General features: G+C 31.3%; 1 protein-coding gene across 3 annotated transcripts in view; it reads left to right on the top strand.

The window, feature by feature from the left end:
* Positions 1-851: 851 nt before the first annotated feature.
* LOC127734023 (semaphorin-2A-like) overlaps positions 852-22,222 on the top strand; it is a 52,192-nt gene continuing 30,821 nt past the window's right edge. For all 3 annotated transcript variants that reach the window (XM_052243573.1, XM_052243572.1, XM_052243571.1), the window contains exons 1-12: positions 852-924; positions 3,424-3,711; positions 4,506-4,587; positions 6,621-6,675; positions 7,687-7,752; positions 9,621-9,822; positions 14,337-14,468; positions 15,063-15,184; positions 17,923-18,031; positions 19,280-19,331; positions 20,003-20,144; positions 21,612-21,792. In XM_052243573.1, the coding sequence (XP_052099533.1) occupies positions 888-924; positions 3,424-3,711; positions 4,506-4,587; positions 6,621-6,675; positions 7,687-7,752; positions 9,621-9,822; positions 14,337-14,468; positions 15,063-15,184; positions 17,923-18,031; positions 19,280-19,331; positions 20,003-20,144; positions 21,612-21,792 (1,468 nt within the window). In that variant the 5' untranslated portion in view covers positions 852-887. The remainder of the gene's footprint in view (positions 925-3,423; positions 3,712-4,505; positions 4,588-6,620; positions 6,676-7,686; positions 7,753-9,620; positions 9,823-14,336; positions 14,469-15,062; positions 15,185-17,922; positions 18,032-19,279; positions 19,332-20,002; positions 20,145-21,611; positions 21,793-22,222) is intronic.

The following is a 22,222-nucleotide window of genomic DNA, read 5'->3' on the forward strand; positions in this document are numbered from 1 at the left end:
CTCATAACTTCCGTACAAATGGTCAACTAAAAATGACGGTGCTATATGGTTAATTGCATATGACGGCAAATTTAACAAACCTGCCAAGTATGAGAGGAGTTGCATTCACAAAGTGTCATTGCTTTAATTCTCAAAAACCGGTCACAGTTCTGTTACTTCTGTAAAACTGCAGCCTCAAATTGGCGGTACAATATGGTCAGCTACACAGAATAGCAAGGATTTTTTGGCTTCTAGATCATATTTTGAATTATCTTCGTTGAGAAACCTTTAGTACCTCATGATTATAAATACAACATTTAGGTGACTCATGCATGAATACATAGATATATATACAAAATAACACCTTTGAACTCGGATACTCCTAGGTGACACCTTGAATTTCACACGTGGGTTTGCATGTATTGGTAGATATAGATTGACGCCCGTTGACTGTGTCGTTGCTTGTAGTAGTATTTTCTGAAATGTCACATGCTTTTAATCGAACAACTGCGTATCAAACAGAAAGTATAAACTTGTGGTAAATTGATGGAAATTTCTACAAACATTGAACTAGTTTAAAAAATTAATTGATGTTGTGCGACATACTCTATCTTTGATTAAATATTATCTAGTAATAAATTATTGACTGCATATTGAACAGTTATTGATTATGGTGTTGTCTTTCTTCCTTTACCATTGTCGACTTTTTTATTCATATTTTAGCGATAATGAATTGATATAAAATGTACCATTAATTAGCCATATTTAAAATAGGTTATCATATAGTATCCTTTGGATTATAGATCATTTGTAGTGATATCTAGGATGGGTTTTACCATTTGTATCGATTTTTTATCCAGGTATGAGAAAAATCACTAATGTATATGTGCGTGTAGTCCTTGTGTAAAATGTGGAATACACTCATTGCAATTTTAACAATATTTGGTAAGTACTTTTAAAATGTACAACATTGCTGAAACATTTTCTATTCTAAAAGCTATTGGTGTCGCTTCAACATATAAATAACTAGATTTATTTAACTCATTTAAATTTTGAGAAAAAGAGATGAAGTCATGTGAAAGATGAATTAAAATAGAAGACTGATTCAAACAGGTAAACACTGAGTCATTGCATATTAATTATTGTTTTATTGTTGTTGAAGTAATGTAAAAAGGACGAAGGTGAAAACAATAGTACTGTATCAATGGTGTACCAAGTCAGGAATAAGACAGTTGTTTTCCATTCGATCCGTTGATATGACATAGTTTAACGTTTATATTTGTCAGGTTTTATGGACTTCCCCCTTTTAAATTGACATTGGTGTTCGAAATGTTTGTTTATACTTTTTTTTCAAAGATACACTTTATGAGAAAATATTACAGTGTATTACCTCAAAATTACAAAATAATTTGAACTGTTTCAAAGATGATAGCTAACACAAATATTTAGTGCTTCCTGATCTTTCAGGATCATTTTCCCGATCATCGTGAAGCCGTGTCTGATCTTTCACGATCAAAAATATCATCTTTATATAAATTGTCTGTTTTTGCAAACAATGAAAATAAGCTACAGCTAAACAATTTTAGAAGTCTCTGCAACTACATGTAGTAAAATATGACGTCTTTGTTCGGAGAAGTGATATGTCATTCATATCAAGAACACATCTATGTTTGTTTACACATTGTATATATCATTGACATGTTGTAGTGCTAACTGACATTTTGCAGTTGCGTAAAATGGTGAATATTTAAAATTTGAATTTTCTCAGATAATGATCATAATGTTGAATCATTTTGAGACAATTGTATTAGTTACAATATTTGACTGGCCTCCAGATTTCCAGGCTTATAGGGGTACACAGTCTAAAAAAGGAGCTTATTGCATATTTATCCAGTACAAACTGAAAGAAAACACCCATTTAAAGTAATTATAACAGATTTGTTGAAATCACAGTGTAAAGTTCAAATATTTGACTGGCCTCCAGATTTCCAGGCTTTTAGGGGTACACAGTCTAAAAAAGGAGCTTATTGCATATTTATCCAGTACAAACTGAAAGAAAACACCCATTTAAAGTAATTATAACAGATTTGTTGAAATCACAATGTAAAGTGTCTTTTTGTATACCGGTATTTCGACATAAGGAGTATTCGATGGTGACTTTTTGGTCAACGAACGCATTTATAATGTACACATATACTGCATTGCCGCCGAGTAGTTTCCATCAAAGGGTTTGAATATTCAAATTTTACAACACTGGAATTTAACATCTTTTTGCTCTTTTTGAGAAAATGTAATTTAAACTTGCAATGAAATATGTTTAAAAAAAATTCATCATGTAAGCTTGTAGTAGTTTTTTAAAAGGTTTACAATTTAATGATGCATGCCTCTAAGACACATACCATGCGAAGCGTAACAGTTTCAGAAGTTATGTAAATAACAAAATGACATCATAAATATGCATTGACTTACTATACATATGGAAACTCTATAGAGCAGAGCAATCGAATTAAAAACACACTGAAATCCTGTCGGTCGATTTATGTAGGATAAAGTGATTTTCACTTCAAACAAAAAGATAAAACTTCCTCAGAATTTGTATGTACTTGACGGCAAAAAAAAATGTAACCAACGTAAAGTGTTACAAACGAAAAACGTAAGTGAAGAAGAGATAATCAGGAAGAATTCTCAAAAGAGTTGGATAAAATAAAATACTTAAAAAGAGATTTAATAATATTCAAATACAATAACCCTTAAAAATCGAAAGGCTACTTTCATGAATGTGTATATTTGTATTCTTTGTATTGACTGTTCCTATGTTACACATACATTGTATAATGAATATATCATTGGTGACGTTTTGGTGACCATAAAAAATGTAGTATAGCATTTTTTATATTTAATAACTACTCTTCAGAAAAATGTGATGTGCAATGCAATACGGAAGAAAAGGGTGCTTTTCTAAAATTTTCATGTTTTAAGACAAAGATTTTAAGAAGATTTTGGTGGTGTTTGTATTGTTCAATCTTAATATTTCTATATAATGTTTTGTTGACTGTTGTTTGTCGTTTCATGTTAAGTTGGTAATTGGCCTCCAACTAGGGTTTTCTAATATGTTAATTGCATATTCCTTTGATTTGCATAAGTCTTATCGAAAATATAAGACAAATAGAACCAAACTTGGTATATTAAATTGCGATGATTTTAAACATAATGTTTTGTCATTTATTCTAATAATCAGTCATAAATTTAAGAATATAAAAATTAGGAGATCTGGTGCGATAGCCAATGAGGCAACTATTCATCAGAATTCAAATGACGTAAATGTAAGCAATATCATGTCATCGACTGGTCTTCAACAATGAGAAAAACCCATACCGTACAAAAACCATTTGATCTTTCTCTACATGTCAGCTGTTAACAAACTTATTTCTTTTAATATTTCAGACTTTGGTGTTTGTGAAACGGTTTATCATGTTATAGGATCAGCTGTTACATTTTCTTGCCATGGGAACAGTGGTGTTGTTTGGAAAGGACCATATGATAGCAGCAGGATTTATTCAGAAGCAAATCACATAAATGAAAATCTGCCAATAAATTTAAGCAGTCGTTTATTTACAATTGGAAATATTCTGAAATTAGTTAATTTACAGTTAACCGACACGGGGTTGTACGAATGCTTCGTAGATATCAATACGAAAATTCCAGTAAAAACCTTCAATCTGTCGTTTCCCGGTAAGTGTGCATGTAAAAGAGAAGCAGAAGATACCATAGGTCATAAGTCGATGACAACCTGACAACGCCAACCAAGATACGAAAAGCGACCAAAACACAAACAACAGTATACAACACACATCATAGAAACCAAATACTAAGCTACACGAACCCCACCAAAACCTGGGGTCATTTCAGGTGCTCTGGAAGGGTGAATAGATCCTACTCTATATGTGCACCAATCGTGTTACATATCTGAGTACAAACTATAGGAGATAAGTCTTATGTGGTTATGTCGCATTCGAGGAAATAATTATGTAATCATGGCATGCGGTGACTATTTTTATGTCAAAACAAAAAAGTGTAGTATTGAGTGCTGGTAAGGATTACATTTTGTAATTGATATTTAATTCATTCTTAATAATAGATCATGACAATGTCTTATATTAAAGAAATACATTATGTACATCCACATACACTTAACATATTCTATATATATTATGACAAATATAAAAAGTTTGCAATTCAGAGGTTGTTTCAATTTAAATCGTTTTCATTAGTTGTTTTATATTCTAAGTCATGTTTATATAGCTGTAGAAATAAGATTTAAATTTGACTGATATAATTTCATTCTTAGACATGTTCTTGCATGCGTATTCTCTATCTACAACAATTGCTCACTTTCTACAAAAATTTATCTGGAAGCTCGTAAAAATGGTACAATTGCGATTATAACATTATTGTAAAATATACTGGTTGATAGATAAATAACATTTTAAGAACATGTCTGAATAAAAAACTATGTTTAATTTTAGCGCTTTTGAGCTCATCAACTCCGTCTTACTATAGATATATGTTGTTGGATGCCGATTCACAGAACCTTTTTGTAGGTTATATGTAAGTATACGTTTAAATGTATGTGCAATATTCTCGGGAGGGGGGGGGGGGGGACTTCAATACTTAATTGATAGGGGTACCGCTGGGATTCTGTTACCCCACCATTTTTATATAATTTAGATTTTTATTAAAAATGTATACCTTTCCATACGTTGAATTATGTACTAAGTCAACCCTCTTGCTGCCGGTAGTTTTATATGATTGCATTTTGTGTGCCAGAAAATACATCAGCTGGACCAATTGGAACTACTCGGCATTTCTGGTTGCACGAAGAAATAACTTATTGTACTGCGTAGCGAGAATGGCCGAGTAGTTACGATTGCAGCTGGACGTCTGTGACGTCACATGCCCAACAATGACGTCAATCGATATATGACGTCACGCCCTAATGATTGGGGACCCATTGAAGAAAACTATTATACTGTTTAGTCTTATTTTATTTCAAAGAGATACAGCAATGATGAGAAGCTTGCATAAATTAAAACATGGACATATGTGTCCTTCAGCACAGCCGGTGTTGACACATGTGTCCCTCCAGCAGCAATAGAGTTACGTGACGTCATTGATACGTGATAATTTTTAATTATGAGTCAAGGAGCGGACGAGAATCACATTCTGGCATAATCGATAAAATATCACCTTTGCTCGGAAATCAGATCTGAGGCTCAGATTCCTTATGTAATGTTTACTTACGGCGAGACTTTCGGCTGTGAAAAATTACAGGGCTTTTCATGCAACAAGTAATGTGAACTAAATTGAACTTATCCTGAATTTCTGATTGTTTTTCCCCACCTATTCACATATATTCGAACTGGAAAATGTGACCTATTCCAGCGGTACGTCCTATCTATACAAGGTGAGGAAATAGCAAAATCTAGATGCTCTTTTATAAAAAAAAAATACTTCATCAAGTTAATGAGGAAGAACGACTGAAATTATGATTTTATTTTATAAGTTCTAGGTAGTCTAATAAAGTAATGTTACAGTGTCTAATATTTTCAGCTTTTTATAGACATTTCAACTGTTTCATAATTACACATATCCACTATTTATTATTTGAAATTACCGGTTTGGTCATGTACCTTACGTAAAAACTTACTACTGGATATGACTTTCGAAAAGATTAACCGATGTTGCGTTTATAGCTGTTTGTGTTTAACCCGTTGATACTCCTTTTGAACTTAATTAGATTTCGACTGTTTTACTCTGATGTTTGATCATACCTTGAACTATGTCATTAATTAACCATGCAGCTGCACATTTGCAAGTTAATTTTCATATCATTTATTTAAAAACAAATGAAGTACTGCTTTGAAGAATTTCGATCGGATCAGTCGGTTTTGATTGTTAAGCAGCATTTATTTTTATTAGCAAAACAATACATGTCAAATCGTTCGAGTTTTGGAAGAAATATGAATTGGCTCTACTCAAAGCAACACCGAAGCAGTATAGATGAACATATCTAAAAATATATCTTATTTTCAAATCTAAAAATAGCTTTGCTATTCATGTTAAAATATTACAGATCATGTTTAGATTTCGATGATTGTTTCGGTTTGTTAATGGTAATTTTCGTCGTTGAGCTTACTAGGTTATGATATCAAACAAGCACATGTTTGTCATTTTTGTCAACTAATTGTCATTAAGAGAACTATCCAATAAACATGAAAAAGGCAAACACAATTTAGGATCAATATTTAAATTCATTGACTTGCTGTTAACGATATTCGATAAATTATGTTTTCGATTTGCCAGTTAATTATGAACAAACGTAGGTATATAGAGTATATTACCTTAACAAGACTGCAACCTAACAACACCACTATACACAAAACAAAAAGACATATAAGCTGACATTATTTTTTAAACGCATCAGACTTGCAATTGCATAGCACAATTTTCCTAAAGGTGTGATACAAATCATTATTCGTGCCAAAATACCGTTTTATTAGTAGCCTGATACTCATAACAATCTATCTTTGGTACAATTAAATATATTTCAATGCTTTTTTATATAAAAAAAATATTCACAGGAATCATTTAGATATACTGGATATTTCCGACCAGCCAGTGTTCCCAATCCAACCGGTAAGTTTATAATTAAGTAGCTACAATATTGTTTTATTTCCAAATTTGAATAAACCAAAAATCGAATTGTAGGATTACAACACACATTTTGATAATTTGGTTTACTGTCATTTTACTATTTATTGATTGATTTTTAATGTTAAAGTTGAACTTGCAATAATCTTTCTAAAGCTTTATGGTCGTCATCCTGATTTGGTTTACCGTTATTAAATAAATGCGTCACAAATTACCATGGATATCTCCCGATTGTCATCGACGATTTCTCCTCTTTTCCTAGTTTATAACTACACCGGAGCCGACTATACTTACTTGAATGGAACTTGCCATAAAACACCTATTCGGAGGACTTGACGAAACACCCTATTTTTCGAGTTTTCTGTGCAGTTTTTTTACGAATAGTTGTTTGACCTTTCGTCCTTTTTCTTTAAGTCTTGATGCTGTCTATTTTCGACTTGGGTATTTTGATTGTCCTTTTTGTAATAATGTGAATATTATTAAATTAGTTTCGTTTCAAATGGGCATTCGGTTTGAAGCAGCTTTTCCTTGAAATATATGTAGTGTCTCATAAATGTAAAACAGAAACTAAAATCCATATTTATTTGTAATTTTAATCCTTTACTTTCTACAGTAGTTGCTCTTCACAAAACTTTTATGACGCCAAAATACAACGACATACTTCTCTACACTGTAGTATTTGCACTGATCGATCGTAAAATAATATATAAAACGACCTCAATTATGGTAAGATGTACTTATGATAAGATTTGGACTTTGTAGATGAAAAACAACAGCAAATTTGATGGTAATTGAATCTCCTGCAAATGACTAAACAATGCTAAACAAACAGTTAAAGATTTGTGCAACAACACTTTTCCTATATTATAGATGCATATTTTGTCAGTATCGTTACACAAATCTTTTAACGTTTGATTATTTATTGAGAATAATTCAAATAACAAATTTTAATTAAAACTGTTAATCTACATTTTGAAGTGAAATTTCTAATTGCAGAAGTCGTCGTATTATTTCACACCTATTCAAAGCAACTTAGACTACTGTAAACTTTCTAAACCAGAGGTAAGGTTTGTTTTCAAATAAGCGTAATTCATTTTTTAGCTCACCTGGCCCAAAGAGCCAAGTGAGGTTTTCTCATCACTTGGCGTCCTTCGTCGTCGTTAACTTTTACAAAAATCTTCTCCTGTGAAACTACTGGACTAAATTTAACCAAACTTAGCCACAACCATCATTATGGTATCTAGTTTTACAAATGTGGTCAAAGACCCCGCCTGCCAACCAATATGGCCGACATGGCTTACAATAGAACATAGGGATAAAATGCAAGTTTTGTCAATTATCTTCCAAACCACTATTGATAAAGAAAATCTGACTTTGCACTTCGGTGTTCCTGTTGTTCCTTTGTTTTCCTCTTATAGTTGATGTGTTTTCCTCGGTTTTGGTTTGTAACCCGGATTTGCTTTCTCTCAATCGATTTATGACTTTTGAACACCGGTATACTACTGTTGCCTTTGTTTTGCAAAAATGTTCAGAATGATAAGATCTACGTATTGTCTGTGTACATCAAAACTGTCAGACGACTTCTTATAGGAGTTATTGCTCTTAAATGACGAATTTTACATGTTTTTCTTCATTCTTGCCTATTATCTTGAAAATCATAAGAGATAGATAGAAACCTATATCAGCAAAAATGTTCACCAAGACAGGATCTACAAAGAAGTCAACACGTCGAAATCATCAGACGACTCCTTATTGGAGTTTTTGTCCTTTAATGACGATTTTTACCAATTTTTTTCGTTTTTTGCCTTATATCTGAAAAAAAACTATTATCATATAATAATAGATAGATAGAAACTTAAATAAGCAAAAATGATCAGCAAGACAAGATCTACAAGTATGTCAATATTAAAGGTTGAAATGGTCTAACGATCCCTTATTGTATTTGTTACCCTTGACTGACGATTTTTACCAATGTTTGGCATTTTGCTTATTATCTGGTAAACTATAATTATAGATAAATAGAAACTTAAATAAGCAAAAATTATCAGCAAGACAGGATCTACAAATAAGCTTCATTATTGCAATAGTCAGTCGGTTTATTTTGAAGTTATTGCCCTTAAATGACATTTGTTACAATTTGTTTGCGTTTTTTGCCTATCATAGATAAAAACTTAAAAAAGCAAATATGATCAGCAAGACAAGATCTACAAATAAAAACTGACTGCCATGAAATAGTACAACATAAAGTGACAAACAACACCATCAAAATAACAAATTCTAAATAATAACTACCATAATCGAACGTTGTTTTCCAAAACGAATACATTTATCAAAAAGCCTAATTTAGTATCAAATATCAATAATGAGTTTGTTTGTCATAATGGCCGAATGCAACGTTCAGCATTATTGACATTCATTTTGTTTCATAACAATATCATAAAAATAAGTCGATGTTGTATGATTGCCGATGAGACAACTATCCATCAAAAACAACGTGTCTGTTTTCACGCAGATTAAGTCATTATATAAAATAAATAGATTGGTAGTTATAATGCTATATATGTTACAGTAAATTTGTAAAATCAAGGATTTCATAAAATCTCTAACAGTTTCGGTGAAATTGTAATAATTATCGATTTTGTACAATACCTAACACATTCACTGATTTTGTAGAATTCCTGAAATTGTTAGGAATTTTATAATTTGTAGGATTTTACAAAATCCCTAACAATATTTTCATTGATTGTATAAAATTCCCAACAATTTCAGGGATTTTTACAAAATTACTGAAACTGTGAGGGATTTTACAAAATTGCTTATTATTTTAGGGATTTTTACCTAATCCCTGATTTTACAAAGTCACTGTAACATATATAACTTTTACTACATTATCTATATTCAAATAAATGACTTCTTCGTTTTGCTTACAGGTACCATATTGTCAGAATCATATAAAGTTTATAACTAAAAAGAAAGACGATATTTTGTTTGTTTGTGGAACCAACGCAGATGCACCTAAAGGATTTGAAATCAATACAACAAGCACTGTTACAACATTTGGATCGGATGACAAATTAACAGCCGTACCATGTTCAAATGATCCATTTCACAATTTCACAGCTATTTACATTAGTGAGCATTGCATTTTTATTCATTTATTTATTTTACTGTTTATGTAGATATACAATGTTGATTTATTTTAATGAAATTTGTGGCATTTTCGGAATTTTTCTTGATGTAAAGGGTTATAAAATGAGATATAATGTTTTTCTAGCACATATCTACAGTAAATTACGACACCGGTTCCAAAACCTGATGATATTTTGGACATTCGGACAACAAAACCACCATATGATATATGTATTACTTAATTCCAAAGTAAAACGCATTTAAAGGAGTTTAATTTACTTTAATTGCTCCTTTGTCCGGCGACAGTGCAAGTCTTATTGACACGAGCCACTGTTTACATCCCTAACACTATTATTGATAGCACAGTTTTCCAGGATCGAGTCAGGTTTCATTTAGGTCACAACGGATCTCTGATCAGTATAATTGTAAAAAGTTATACTTTAAAACCAAGATTTGCACAAAGAAGTCCGGATGTTAACCAAAGTTTCATAAAACATCACTTGAAAAAACTACATTATTTCTAACCCTTCAGGATTATTCATGTATATAGGATTTTTTCCTTTCAAAACTTTTATTAATTAAACGTAGCTTCTTTGACATGTTTGCAGAATTATCGTTTCAATAAAAACTTGAAATATGATTAACAAATTAAAAAAAATTGTATATAATTTAAAGGTGTTTTGTTTTGTTTTATTAGATTTCAATAGGTTGCTTGGAAAAATAAATGTTGTCTATGAGCTGCATCAACGTACCCATAAATGAATAAATATTAAGTTTACTCACTACAAAAGTCTAAAAGTCTGAAAAGACCAGTTTTTGTCTCAATTTGCATGAACTTTTACTCGACATTCTCCAAAAGTATGACTTGTGTCTTAATTTTTCTTGACAAATTCTCATTTATATTAAATTTGTATGAAATTTACTTGACATATTCTCGACATTCTGAATATGGTCTTAAAATTTCTTGACAAATTCTTGACATTTGAATACTGTCTTGAAATTTCTCGACATATTCTCGACATTCTTATTTTTTATCAGTATGGCTTGACATATTCTGGACATTTTGAATCGTGTCTTAAATTTACTTGACAGTTCTGAGTTTTACCAATCATGACCAATATTCATGATATAACTTTAATCTTTATTTCTCTTTATATTATATACTGTTGTTTCAAGTTGCACTTCTTTACAACAAAAATAAAAGTTGGGCATGTAAAATAATTCAAAATTTGGGTATATAAATATTTTTACAAATGCAAAGATGGCTATGAAATCTAAAGTATAAAATAATTCAAATGTGGGTGTGTTGATATAACACAATTTCAATGTGGGTTTTTAAATAATTACAAATTTTGATTCCTAAATCTTATAAATTAAATGATTCAAACCAATCATACTGTAGACATATTTCATTCTACATTCATAATATTCAATGTTGATATGGTAAATAATTATTATACCAAAATGTGGTTTATATAAATAGCAAATTATGATGATATACAAATCATTCATTTTAAAGAAGAAAAATTTGTGTAATGTCATCTGTTGGAATATATTAAGTATTACACATGGACAGGATGTTCCCCATAAAATTAAGGTATTCCACACCCCAGAGTACACGCAACTGTCAAATAGAAGTTATTGTTTTACCTGTAATCAGCCATACAACTTATCAGTTGACCGACCATGCCACTACAATTTAAAAAGTTTGTTGATAGATGAAAATGAAAATCATCATTTTGATGAAAAATAATTGAATTGAAATGGATTTTCTTTATCAAAATTATGAAGTTAATTATTTTAACATAAAACAAATTGAATAATTCCCAAAGATTAAAAGAAAATTAATATCTACTCCAGGAATAATAACAAAAATGTATTTATAATGGGTCCCATCAATGATTTCTATAGAAATTATCGGTCTTATGAAATGGTTCTCACACAGACTTGCATAATATAGATCTTAACATTTTTTTCTTTTCAGGAAGGAGTTATCACAAATATTTATTTTTGATAAAAAATTATAAAATTCAACACTCACATTTGAATAAAAAATGTTTTTGGGTTGTTCTAAAAAATGAATAAGGTTTTTGAATCAAGATGGGAATAAATTCTTTGACCTAAACGAAAGCCCCCCCCCCCCCCCCTCTTGTTTTAGCCACACAAACCCAAAAGATGAATTGTTGGGTCCAAAAGAGATACAAGACACCTATTTTAGTAAAGCAAATTTGACTGGCAGTTTTGCGAACGGCAAAAATCTAAATGCTGTTTGTCAATACCTTTGACTAATATTCCAAGTGAAAACAATTACTTAAATGTTTAATAAAAATAAATCAACATTAAACTACATGGGGGATTATTCAGGGTATTCCAACTTAGTTGCACCAAAAGGGTATCTTACTATACCAAATTAATCCTTGATTCTTCAAAGTTTAGTTTAGCCATAATAAAAAGGAGAATACAACAGCAATAGAATGTCATAAACAGTGCAGAATAAGTCTGTTCACATTTCAGGCTAAATTTATACTGTTGAGATAGTGTCAAGACATATTTAAGACTGTCAAGAGTGTGTCGAGACATATTCAGACATTATTTAGAATGTCAAGAATATGTCGAGACATATTCAGACATTATTAAGAATGTCAAGAATATGTCAAGACAGATCGAGACAAATTTAAGACAGTCAAGAATTGGTCGAGACTAATCCAGACTCTTATCAGATGATTCAGGAAGTGTCGAGAAATTTTAAGACAATGTTCATACTGTCAAGACACTTGTCAAGAAAAATCAAGAACCTTATTAGACAAATTCATACTATGTCAAGAATTTTTAAAAATTATTCAGACAAATTAAGAATGTCGAGTAAAAATTCATGCAAATTCAGACAAAAACTGGTCTTTTCAGACTTTTTGACTTTTGTAGTGACTGTAATTGCATAGTACATAGAAGAACGTAACCTTGCAGTTTTATTAGTATCAGGAGCCATAGAAATATTTTCAAACACATTACATAGTATGAATAAAAAAATATGGAGATGTGGTATGATTGCCAATCAGACAACTATCCACCAAATATCAAATGAAGTGGATGTAAGCAATTATATGCAACCGTACGGCCTTCAACAATGATAAAAACCAATAATCGACTTTATATGTAACAGACGTCTAGCTAAGGTCATACAAATACAAACAACCACAGCATATGTCGCAATGATTCATTGCTTAAGTGGTCTTTTTCAAATTAAGGATGTACACCTCTGAGGAGCCAAATTAAACTTTTTTTTTCTTAATCTGATTTCTGGATTTATATGACTGTAAGAAAGCAATTGATGAGGAAAAAACCATATGATGGTGCACTTCTTTTTTTTCAACGGCCATTTGAAAGTATCCCATTTTTCATCAATTTTTACCCATTTTCGGGCTATTATCATGAAAAATAAAATCACAGTTTCACAATTAAAGTTTTTTTCCATACTATTACTAAAGAGGAAGTGGACCAATCTGAATAAATTTAGCTTAAAAAAACTATAGGTTGGTGTTAATATTAGAAAGTTTTATAGAATGTTGTTGCTTTTTCGTGTCAAATTGACCGTGGTGTCAATTTTGTAAATTTGGGATTTTAAAATTTATTTTTTTTGAACAAAAAGCATATAATTTCAACTTCTTTGTTATAGAAGATTGAAAAAATTCATATCTACTTTGACCTATAATGGTTAACTTTTATAAATTTTGACTTGGATGGAGAGTTGTCTCATTGGCACTCCATACCACATCTTCTTGTATCTATATCTAAGAATTTTGAAAAGAAAATTGATATGGGATGTACATATTTTTGGTAAAATCATTTCTTCACCCATTTTCTCAATATTTTGGCTGATGACACTGACCGGATTGGTTTTAAAATTTGAAAATTTTATTACTCAAAAACTACTTATTGTAAATACACAACTATTTCACAGAGTTTAGTTTGATTGTAATTTTTTTTAAATTCATTTATATTCTCTACTTGTATCACATGTTTTGGAAATAATTCCCGAAAGAGATTTCAACGAGACTGACACATCAGAGGAATACATCCTAAAGTCAAGGATTCTGCAACAAGAAATAATAAGTCTGGATTGTTTATCTTTGCAATTAGGGAATCACATTTATTAACATAAAGTTTTTTTTCCACATCCACATTCGAAATAAGAAAATTTATTGGTGCTCTGTGTTTTAAAATACCACATGACCAAGTAAAAAGGAAGACAGTTTTAAATACAATATCCTCATCCAAGTAGATATAGCATGAGGGTTAATTCTATATCGTAAAATGTGATTCTCTGTACTATTAATGGTTTACCTTCTCTTTTCACTTTGTAACTAAAGCACTAACATAGGAGCATTTTTAGATTTTGAATACATCTCAGTAAGTATAAGTATGTAAACGGTATACAATGTATGATATGAAGCAACATACTTTTAATGTACACATGTATGTGTCTGAATGCTAATAATGTTTTAAGTATTGGTTTTCAGAATCTAAGAGTTCTAGCAATGATGATGATATTTATTATGGTAGCACATTGCATTCTGAATCAACAATTCAGAGACCTATATTCGGTACTAATGATTATATGAAAGGCGTAATAAGTAACAAGTGGATGAAAGGTACAAATAAATCTAGTTTTACAATTAACTTGTGTTTAAGATGATAAATGTTAATTGCAGATGCTGAAGCCTGAAGAAACTTTTTGAAGTAATATCACTAATAGATATTATCTTTTCGAATAGTTAAATAATCAATCGTAAATATATTAACAAAAATACTGAACTCCAAGGTAAATTCAAAACGGAAGATGTCTATAAAGCCGGACAAAATCAAACGCTCGACTATATCAACACACGGAACGAATGGTAAACAACTGTCATATTCCCAACTTAGTACAAGTAAATGGTGGATCAAACCTGGTTTATAGCTAGCTTCATCTCCCACTTCTATTTTTCCACATCCACTTTAGAAATAAGAAAACTAAAGAGTGACTAGGATGTCATGCTGAAAATTATCTGAATTAAATTGGTTCAAATACTAACTCTATGTATGCGCCGGTATAACAACACTTAGAGAATTAAAGAATAATTACAACTTGTATCAACGTCCCTAACGATCTTTTGAAAAAAGAGTTCACTAAACATAGCACGTTTATTAATATTAATATTAAAAAATCTGAAGTGGTGTTCAAGCTATTCAATATTTTTCTTAAGATCCACAGTTCGCAGGCTCTTTTGATGTTGATGATAGAGTATTCTTCTTCTTCCGAGAGACAGCTGTAGATGTACCTCCAAATGAATACAAAGTGTATTCCAGAGTTGCCAAAGTTTGTAAGGTAACCAATATATCACATATTTGTTAATTTTCAACGGTCATTTGATTGTGCGTCGAATTTATGTAGCAAAGTTATTTTGATTTGACTCAATTTTTTTTTAAAGTATCTTTTTATCGTTTCTGGTACATGGATATGTATTTCATAATTCTAATCATATTGAATCTGTATGACCATTCAGAATAATGGAACTAGTTCATTTTAGTCGACAATAGCATGCACAATTTACACTCAAAATATCCATTTGCATTGTCTTAAGGTTGAATTGAACTAAGGTGATAGCATATTCGTAATCTTTTCCCAACTTTCACGACAATTAGACTTAAAGGAACACTCTTTTTTTTAAATGCTTCTAGAAATTGATTGTATATACTTTGAAATCTTGATTTGCAGATAAAAATACAATTTGGTATAAACTGGTAAGAATTTGAAAGTGTGATAGTGTTAGATTTCTTTAACCAACTTAACTTCTTATACTCATACCAAGAGATCATGTGCATTGATATAAATATTCATATTCATTTTTAACAGCTTCATTAATCGATTGCTAGATGTTTCTTAATTCGTATAGCTTGCTGTTTTTACAATGATTTCAGTAGTTTTGTCAATTGGTGTGAGTAGACGCACTATCATTCCTTATAACATTGTACTATTTTCAGAACAAGGAAAATAAATTGTTCACATCATGACACTTGCAGTGGCGCACTTTTTGTTAATAGAATTTGCAATTAATTGGTATTCATCTTATTTCTGGCCAACTAATATAGTAAATGTCCTTTAAATTACAAACCCTCTTCTCATAAAACCTAAATGTCTGAATGTAAGTTCATGTTCAGGTTTGATATGCATATATATCACATCTCCTTTTATTCATATACAGACTAATTAAAAATAATGATTTGAAAATAATGGCTTCAACATTTGAAGGATCATATCGAACGATCTTTTTGCATGTGCTATTATGTACGTCAGTAAGACGATGCGAGGTAATACAGCAAATGAGTGGAAAAAATTAACATCGTTTATATTGATGAATTGAAAAAAAAAATCAGATTCATAAGACCAAATGCAATCAACTTTTTCGTTACGCACTATTTTGGTTAATTGAAAATTGATTTTTGGTTTTGAATTATATGAAACTACAAATTTAAAACTTCAATGTAACGATTCGGTAAACTTCGACTCGGGAACAAACTCGAAGGTTAATTAGCTTGATCAAAATCACTGAATGAAATATAATTTGGCGATAATACGTTATAGATTGATAACAAATGTAAAAACCGTGCTTACAGGATTAAGTTGGGTATATATGAATGCATTTTATTACAAGAAACTCGTTTCATATGACTGTTAAGTTATTACTGGAGGCAATATATACATTTCCTGGATATCTCATTTTCAATTGTGATATGGTTTCATGTGTTTGCCTATGTAAATATCTGTTCTTAAAACCGCAAAGACAGTACTGCAACTTTCACTCTGTGACGTCATACCGTACACTAACTTTCATTTTTCGGAAATTACAGTATGGGAAGCCCTGGAAAACAAGACAGATGCTGAACTATTTCCCCTGAATTTGTCCAACTCAGTCACGGGATTAATTGCCGAAAGTTATTATAACTAAGTGGGTTTTTTCATAAGGAATTTAGCAATAATTTCCCCATATGTCCATATCAAATGCGCATTACATTAAATTTTCAACGATTGAAATTGCTGTTGTACACTATATTTCGAGAATGATAATAGAAAATTGTACATGTTTAAAATTTAATTTAGATTGCAGAATTGGTCGACTGTTTTTTGCGTAAACGCCTGGTGGCAAATATTCCATGAATTATATTCAAGACAAACGTTAAAATACGTCGTCAACCAAAGAGTAAACAGAGTTTGAGTTCTATGCATTATAATATTCCTACCTTTCGAGTCAAATCCATTTGGCCTAATCCAACTAAAGTAAATCCAACAGCTTTGATTTCCCCAGCCACCATTTCGAGGTCTATTTTAAATACATGTAGGCGCAGATCTTTTGGCAATGAAAAAATACAAAATTTTTTTGCACGAACCGTGTGAAAAAGTTCATGAATATGTATATGACACAACACATGTATAGTACACTTATAGTTGTAAGTGATTGACAGTGCAGGGGTGCGGGAATATTCTTGTCGCATGCGAGACGCGAATATTTCCAAGCCCCTGTATTGCAAATCACTTAACAACTTCTAAATTGCACTGTAAATATAACTTGAAAGATCTATACATGCACACATTAGTCATATATAGTAACAGTGAATTCAAGTTTATCGTATCAAATAAGTGACCAATCTTTTATATAAAAATTTTCCATGAAATTGTATATGTTAAGTCCTATTCGCTTGTGTATATGCAGCTCAAATGTGCAATCTAAAACTAATGAACAGATAAAGCATTACATGAGGGTTATTTGGCAACAGTACAAGTCTAGAGAAGTTCGGGCCACAGTCAAGAATACATATATATACTATGATGTATTAAATCTCCTTAATTAAGTTTTCAGAAACAACTGTGCTATATATATATATATATATATATATATGAAATCATTAGACTTTAAACAGATGCATGTATGTAAGATATGGTTAGATATATAAAGTTCCAATTTGGTTGACGATTTCTGACATACTTAACGTCGTAGATATCATTGGTGTCTTGATCTAAATTATCCAGCAAATCAAAATATGTATTATATCTATAATGATTTATAGAAAGATATCGGAGGAAACTCATTACTCAGGAATAAATGGACGAGCTACCAGAAGACTAGACTTAACTGTTCCATTCCAGGGTCATTCCCGGTATATTTTGATATCATACGTAAGTACATTATTACCCTGTATTATATATAATAATTTTTAGCTACCACTTTTTTCTTATCTCATTTCACTCATAACTGCTATACAAATTGACAAGATGAACGGCTTGATGAAACTATGTAAAATTCGATGATATAATGTGTCTTACATGTATGTCATAAATCCTCCATTGAATAGAACCACCCCGACTGCTTACTCTAGTAAGTGGGATCGAGGTATTCTACCTTAAAGACTACGGTTGTAATGAAATTTGGTTACGTCGACTATTCCTGCTACCGTTTAGTTACACTGGGTGTATAAATTACGCACCGCCTTTCCGTCAGAATGAGGAAGATGAATCCGATCCTCCTGTAAGATTGATTGTTGGTTGCTTAACGTCCATTGTCAAATATTTCCATGCATGTTCAGGACGAATATAAGATGAGTGCCAAATATTTTAACCATTACATAATTCTTTCATGGTCCGATTGATTTAAAAAACCAGCGAAATCAATTTATTGTTTGATTTGTGCTCGACCTTATAATGTAAGAAACATTTCCCACTGGATGTATAATAAACAAAAATTCATCAATTTATCTAATGTAAACTTTATGTGGTTTCTCAGTTTAACAGTCTATTATTGACAAAACAAAGGGCAAATACACCAATGTCCACAATATACATACATCAATATGAACATGTTGATTTTTACGGTTTCCGGTTTACTAGAGACATATTTACAATGTCGCACCCCTTTGGTAGTTTAGTCATCAATTTGATCGTCCTTATATTCATGTAATATTTGCCACGGGATGTAATATACCAATTGGAATTTATACTTTGTATCATCACGTTTACAGTTAATGAGATGTCTAAAAAAATGTGTAAACGTCACATTCGTATTTTTCTAATAATTTGACTATAAAACGTCGGTAAACGTGAAACATATTTGAAGCTGATGTGTAAAAACGAATGTGGGCATTTTTGGAGATCTAGTAACATAACGTTGTTTGGTGAGACACTAATGGGGTGATGAAGGTTCAGTATCTCATCTTTGGTTGATTTATCAATACTAAAGCGTGAATTTATATACCGAGTTGTCAATACCATATTCCTTTATCAAGATCTGTTATATTCAAAATGTGATCTACATATACGAAAATATGTTGTGTCTTGGTCATTATCAAAAATGTTGAGTAAGACCTTTTGAGTTTCCTAAACATTTTGATTATTTAATAATAAATAAATTTGTGTTACATATATTTGTAGAGGATGTAGTAACGATAGATAACAGCATTTTCTACGGGTTGTTTACAACCAGGTTTGTAATTTGTTTTTGTGCGTTTTTTTTGTAAATGAAAACAATATTAAACAAGGAAAACATATATTATTTCATGTTTTATGGACTGTTAAATATAAATTGGTAGCACGCTTGTTAAAATCAAGTTATCGTCAATTTTACCGAATCAAGGAGTAGGTGTAGCAGGTATATTCTTAGATTTGGATGATTGATTGATTGTTGGTTGCTTAACGTCCAGTGGCAAATATTTCATGCATATTCAGGACGAGAACAAGTTCACAATAAATACAATAGGTAGGTTCTGTAACAGAGGCTTCCGGGATTAAGGTCGGAGAAATTTAGACTGCAACAGGAAATGAGGGTATATTGGATAGGGACAGAGATTTAGCCTTGCAACAGGTCACCTACGGACCCCTCAAATAGTTGTTGCAAGGGTTCTTAACGTGCAAAGAGCGTGGCACTCTCTTTACACGAGGCATCGGATTTAACGTCCCCATTCTGACCGGACGTGACTGCGAATTTGTACATCCCGCCCAGCCAAACGGACGCCCCACTTTAGCGAGGGTTTTACCGCCGGTCGGAGGAAGACCAATGGTGACCATATTTCTATTCCCCGGTCACCCTTTGGGGGCTTAGATTTGGATTTAAAGAATATATTTCATTACTATTCATACAATGAATTAATCTTTCAGAACCGGAAATCCTGCTTCAGCTATATGTGCATTCAGTTTAGTAGAAATTGACAAAGTTTTTAAAGGTTCATTTAAATATCAGCCCGATTCTAACTCCTATTGGCAGGAGAAGACAACCTCTCTAGACCCCAGACCGGGACAGGTAAGGCTTTAATAGTTATGGTCGCTCAATATATTTTGACAGAAAGGAATAACAAAAATTGTTGGGTATAGGTCAATAAGATAGCTACTAAAAAGAAAGAAGTTGACATAATGACAATTTGGATATTACATCTTAACGTTTACGATAAACATGCATCTGAAAAATCATATGGCAAAATTTGGGGTAATTTGCTAATTTGCATAGCGGCCATTTTGTCTTATCATGACGGCAGCCATTACAATAGGATTATATAAGCCCTTTTAATAAAAATGCCAATATGCAAATACATATGTCGAATGAACAATTTGTTTGCATATAGGTGAACTGTACATGTTTTTAGGCTTCTGTCCGTGTACAAATGGACATTGCCTACTCTGAAATCTTTCGGCCTTTTTAGTTTAAAAATCGGAAGCGTAACCATTGTGTAATTGCTATATAAGATCAAATAAAATGACGTAAAATCGTAAAATAGCAAGATTCAAAACAGAAATACACATGCAAGAAGATATTGTTCATGAATTGTTCGGATATAGGGAAACACCTTGTAGGTTGAATTTTAAAGTTAAATAACTTTTGCTTGCTTTCTTAAGTTTTCGGCCAAATTCTTTTAAAAACATGATGATTTCAACCTTCCCATTTCGTAAAAAGTCAAATTTTAAGCATTTTCCCTTAGAATTACACAGCATTTTTGTAAATATCCGCCAAAGGAAGTTTTTAAAGATACATTAGTTTTAGATACATGACGGAAAGTGACTGGATTATCCGCAAATCTATAATAAATTATATTTTCAATCTTAAGCTAAGGGAAGTAATTTGATCAAAAGGGACAAAGTCACGTGGTGCAAATGATTTAAATAAAGTACCTTTGATTTTGCCATATGTAATTACAAAAATTACTCATCTATCACAATACATTCAACAGAAGACAAAACATTACAAGGAGGGAGAACTTATCAAGATGAAGACATGAATAATGAAAATCGCCTACGCGGGATTTGATTTTAGACAAGCACATACACATGTGTTTGAATGAACAACCTTTTCAATTCATTTTTAGTGGAAAAGGATATAGAAGAATATGTAAATTATTGTGATCTTTGACATTCGTTATCCTTTCTCTCAATGTTTTTTGTAAACCGTAAATCGTCTCGACAAATCTCTTCCATACCGGAACCAGTAAATTTAGTACGATACCTAAATTAATCAGACTTTTTGTTAAACGTGCGACAGGTTTTTATTGATGAGACACTTGTATGATTTTAAATTGTGTTATATCAGACGGAATTACAACATTATTTTTTTATACTGTCTTTACTAAATCAAAATACAAAAACATTGAAATGTCTGAATTTTTAAATTACAATTTATCGATTGATGAGACACATGTATGATTTAAATCAGAACATGTGATTCACTAGAAGTACAGAATAAGATTTATTTATTAATACTGTTGCATTTTTTTTTCAGTGTTCAAACGATTCAATGTCGCTATCTGAGGCCAACCTCCAATTCATTGCCGACAATCCCTTAATGTATGCAACAGTACAACCATTAAATGGAGAACCAATTTTTGTGTTGTATCAGACGGAATTACAACATCTAGAATTTCATCGAAACTTAACCGAAATGGTGTTTTATGCTGCCTCAAGTAAGACATTTACTAATATAATTTAAAAGGTTTGTGGTAAATACCAAGAAAACACTGCTTACCTTGTAAACAGGTGATACTAATATTGTGTCAAAAATGTTTTACAATAGACGAAAATGTGAAAGACGTTTGGCCATTTACACTTGGATTTAGTTCACGTCAAGGCCAATTTTCCCTGAATCATTTCACGCTAAAGCCATTTTTAAAACATCTTTCAATGTTTACTTAATTTTCAGTATCCCATATCCACGAGTGTAATTTCAGGTTCTAACAATATTATGGCCTATTTTCAACAGATGAGCACGTTATAAGCGCCCACAGAATGCTCAAAAACGTAATTTTGACAGATTTTGGAAAATTTTGAGTAGTTTTCCAAAAAATAGTATAAGAAGAAAAAAATATCAAAAACCTAGATACAATTGGAAGTAAA

Source organism: Mytilus californianus, unplaced genomic scaffold (genome assembly GCF_021869535.1).
Source record: "Mytilus californianus isolate M0D057914Y unplaced genomic scaffold, xbMytCali1.0.p SCAF_3, whole genome shotgun sequence".
In the NCBI taxonomy this organism is placed as follows: domain Eukaryota; kingdom Metazoa; phylum Mollusca; class Bivalvia; order Mytilida; family Mytilidae; genus Mytilus; species Mytilus californianus.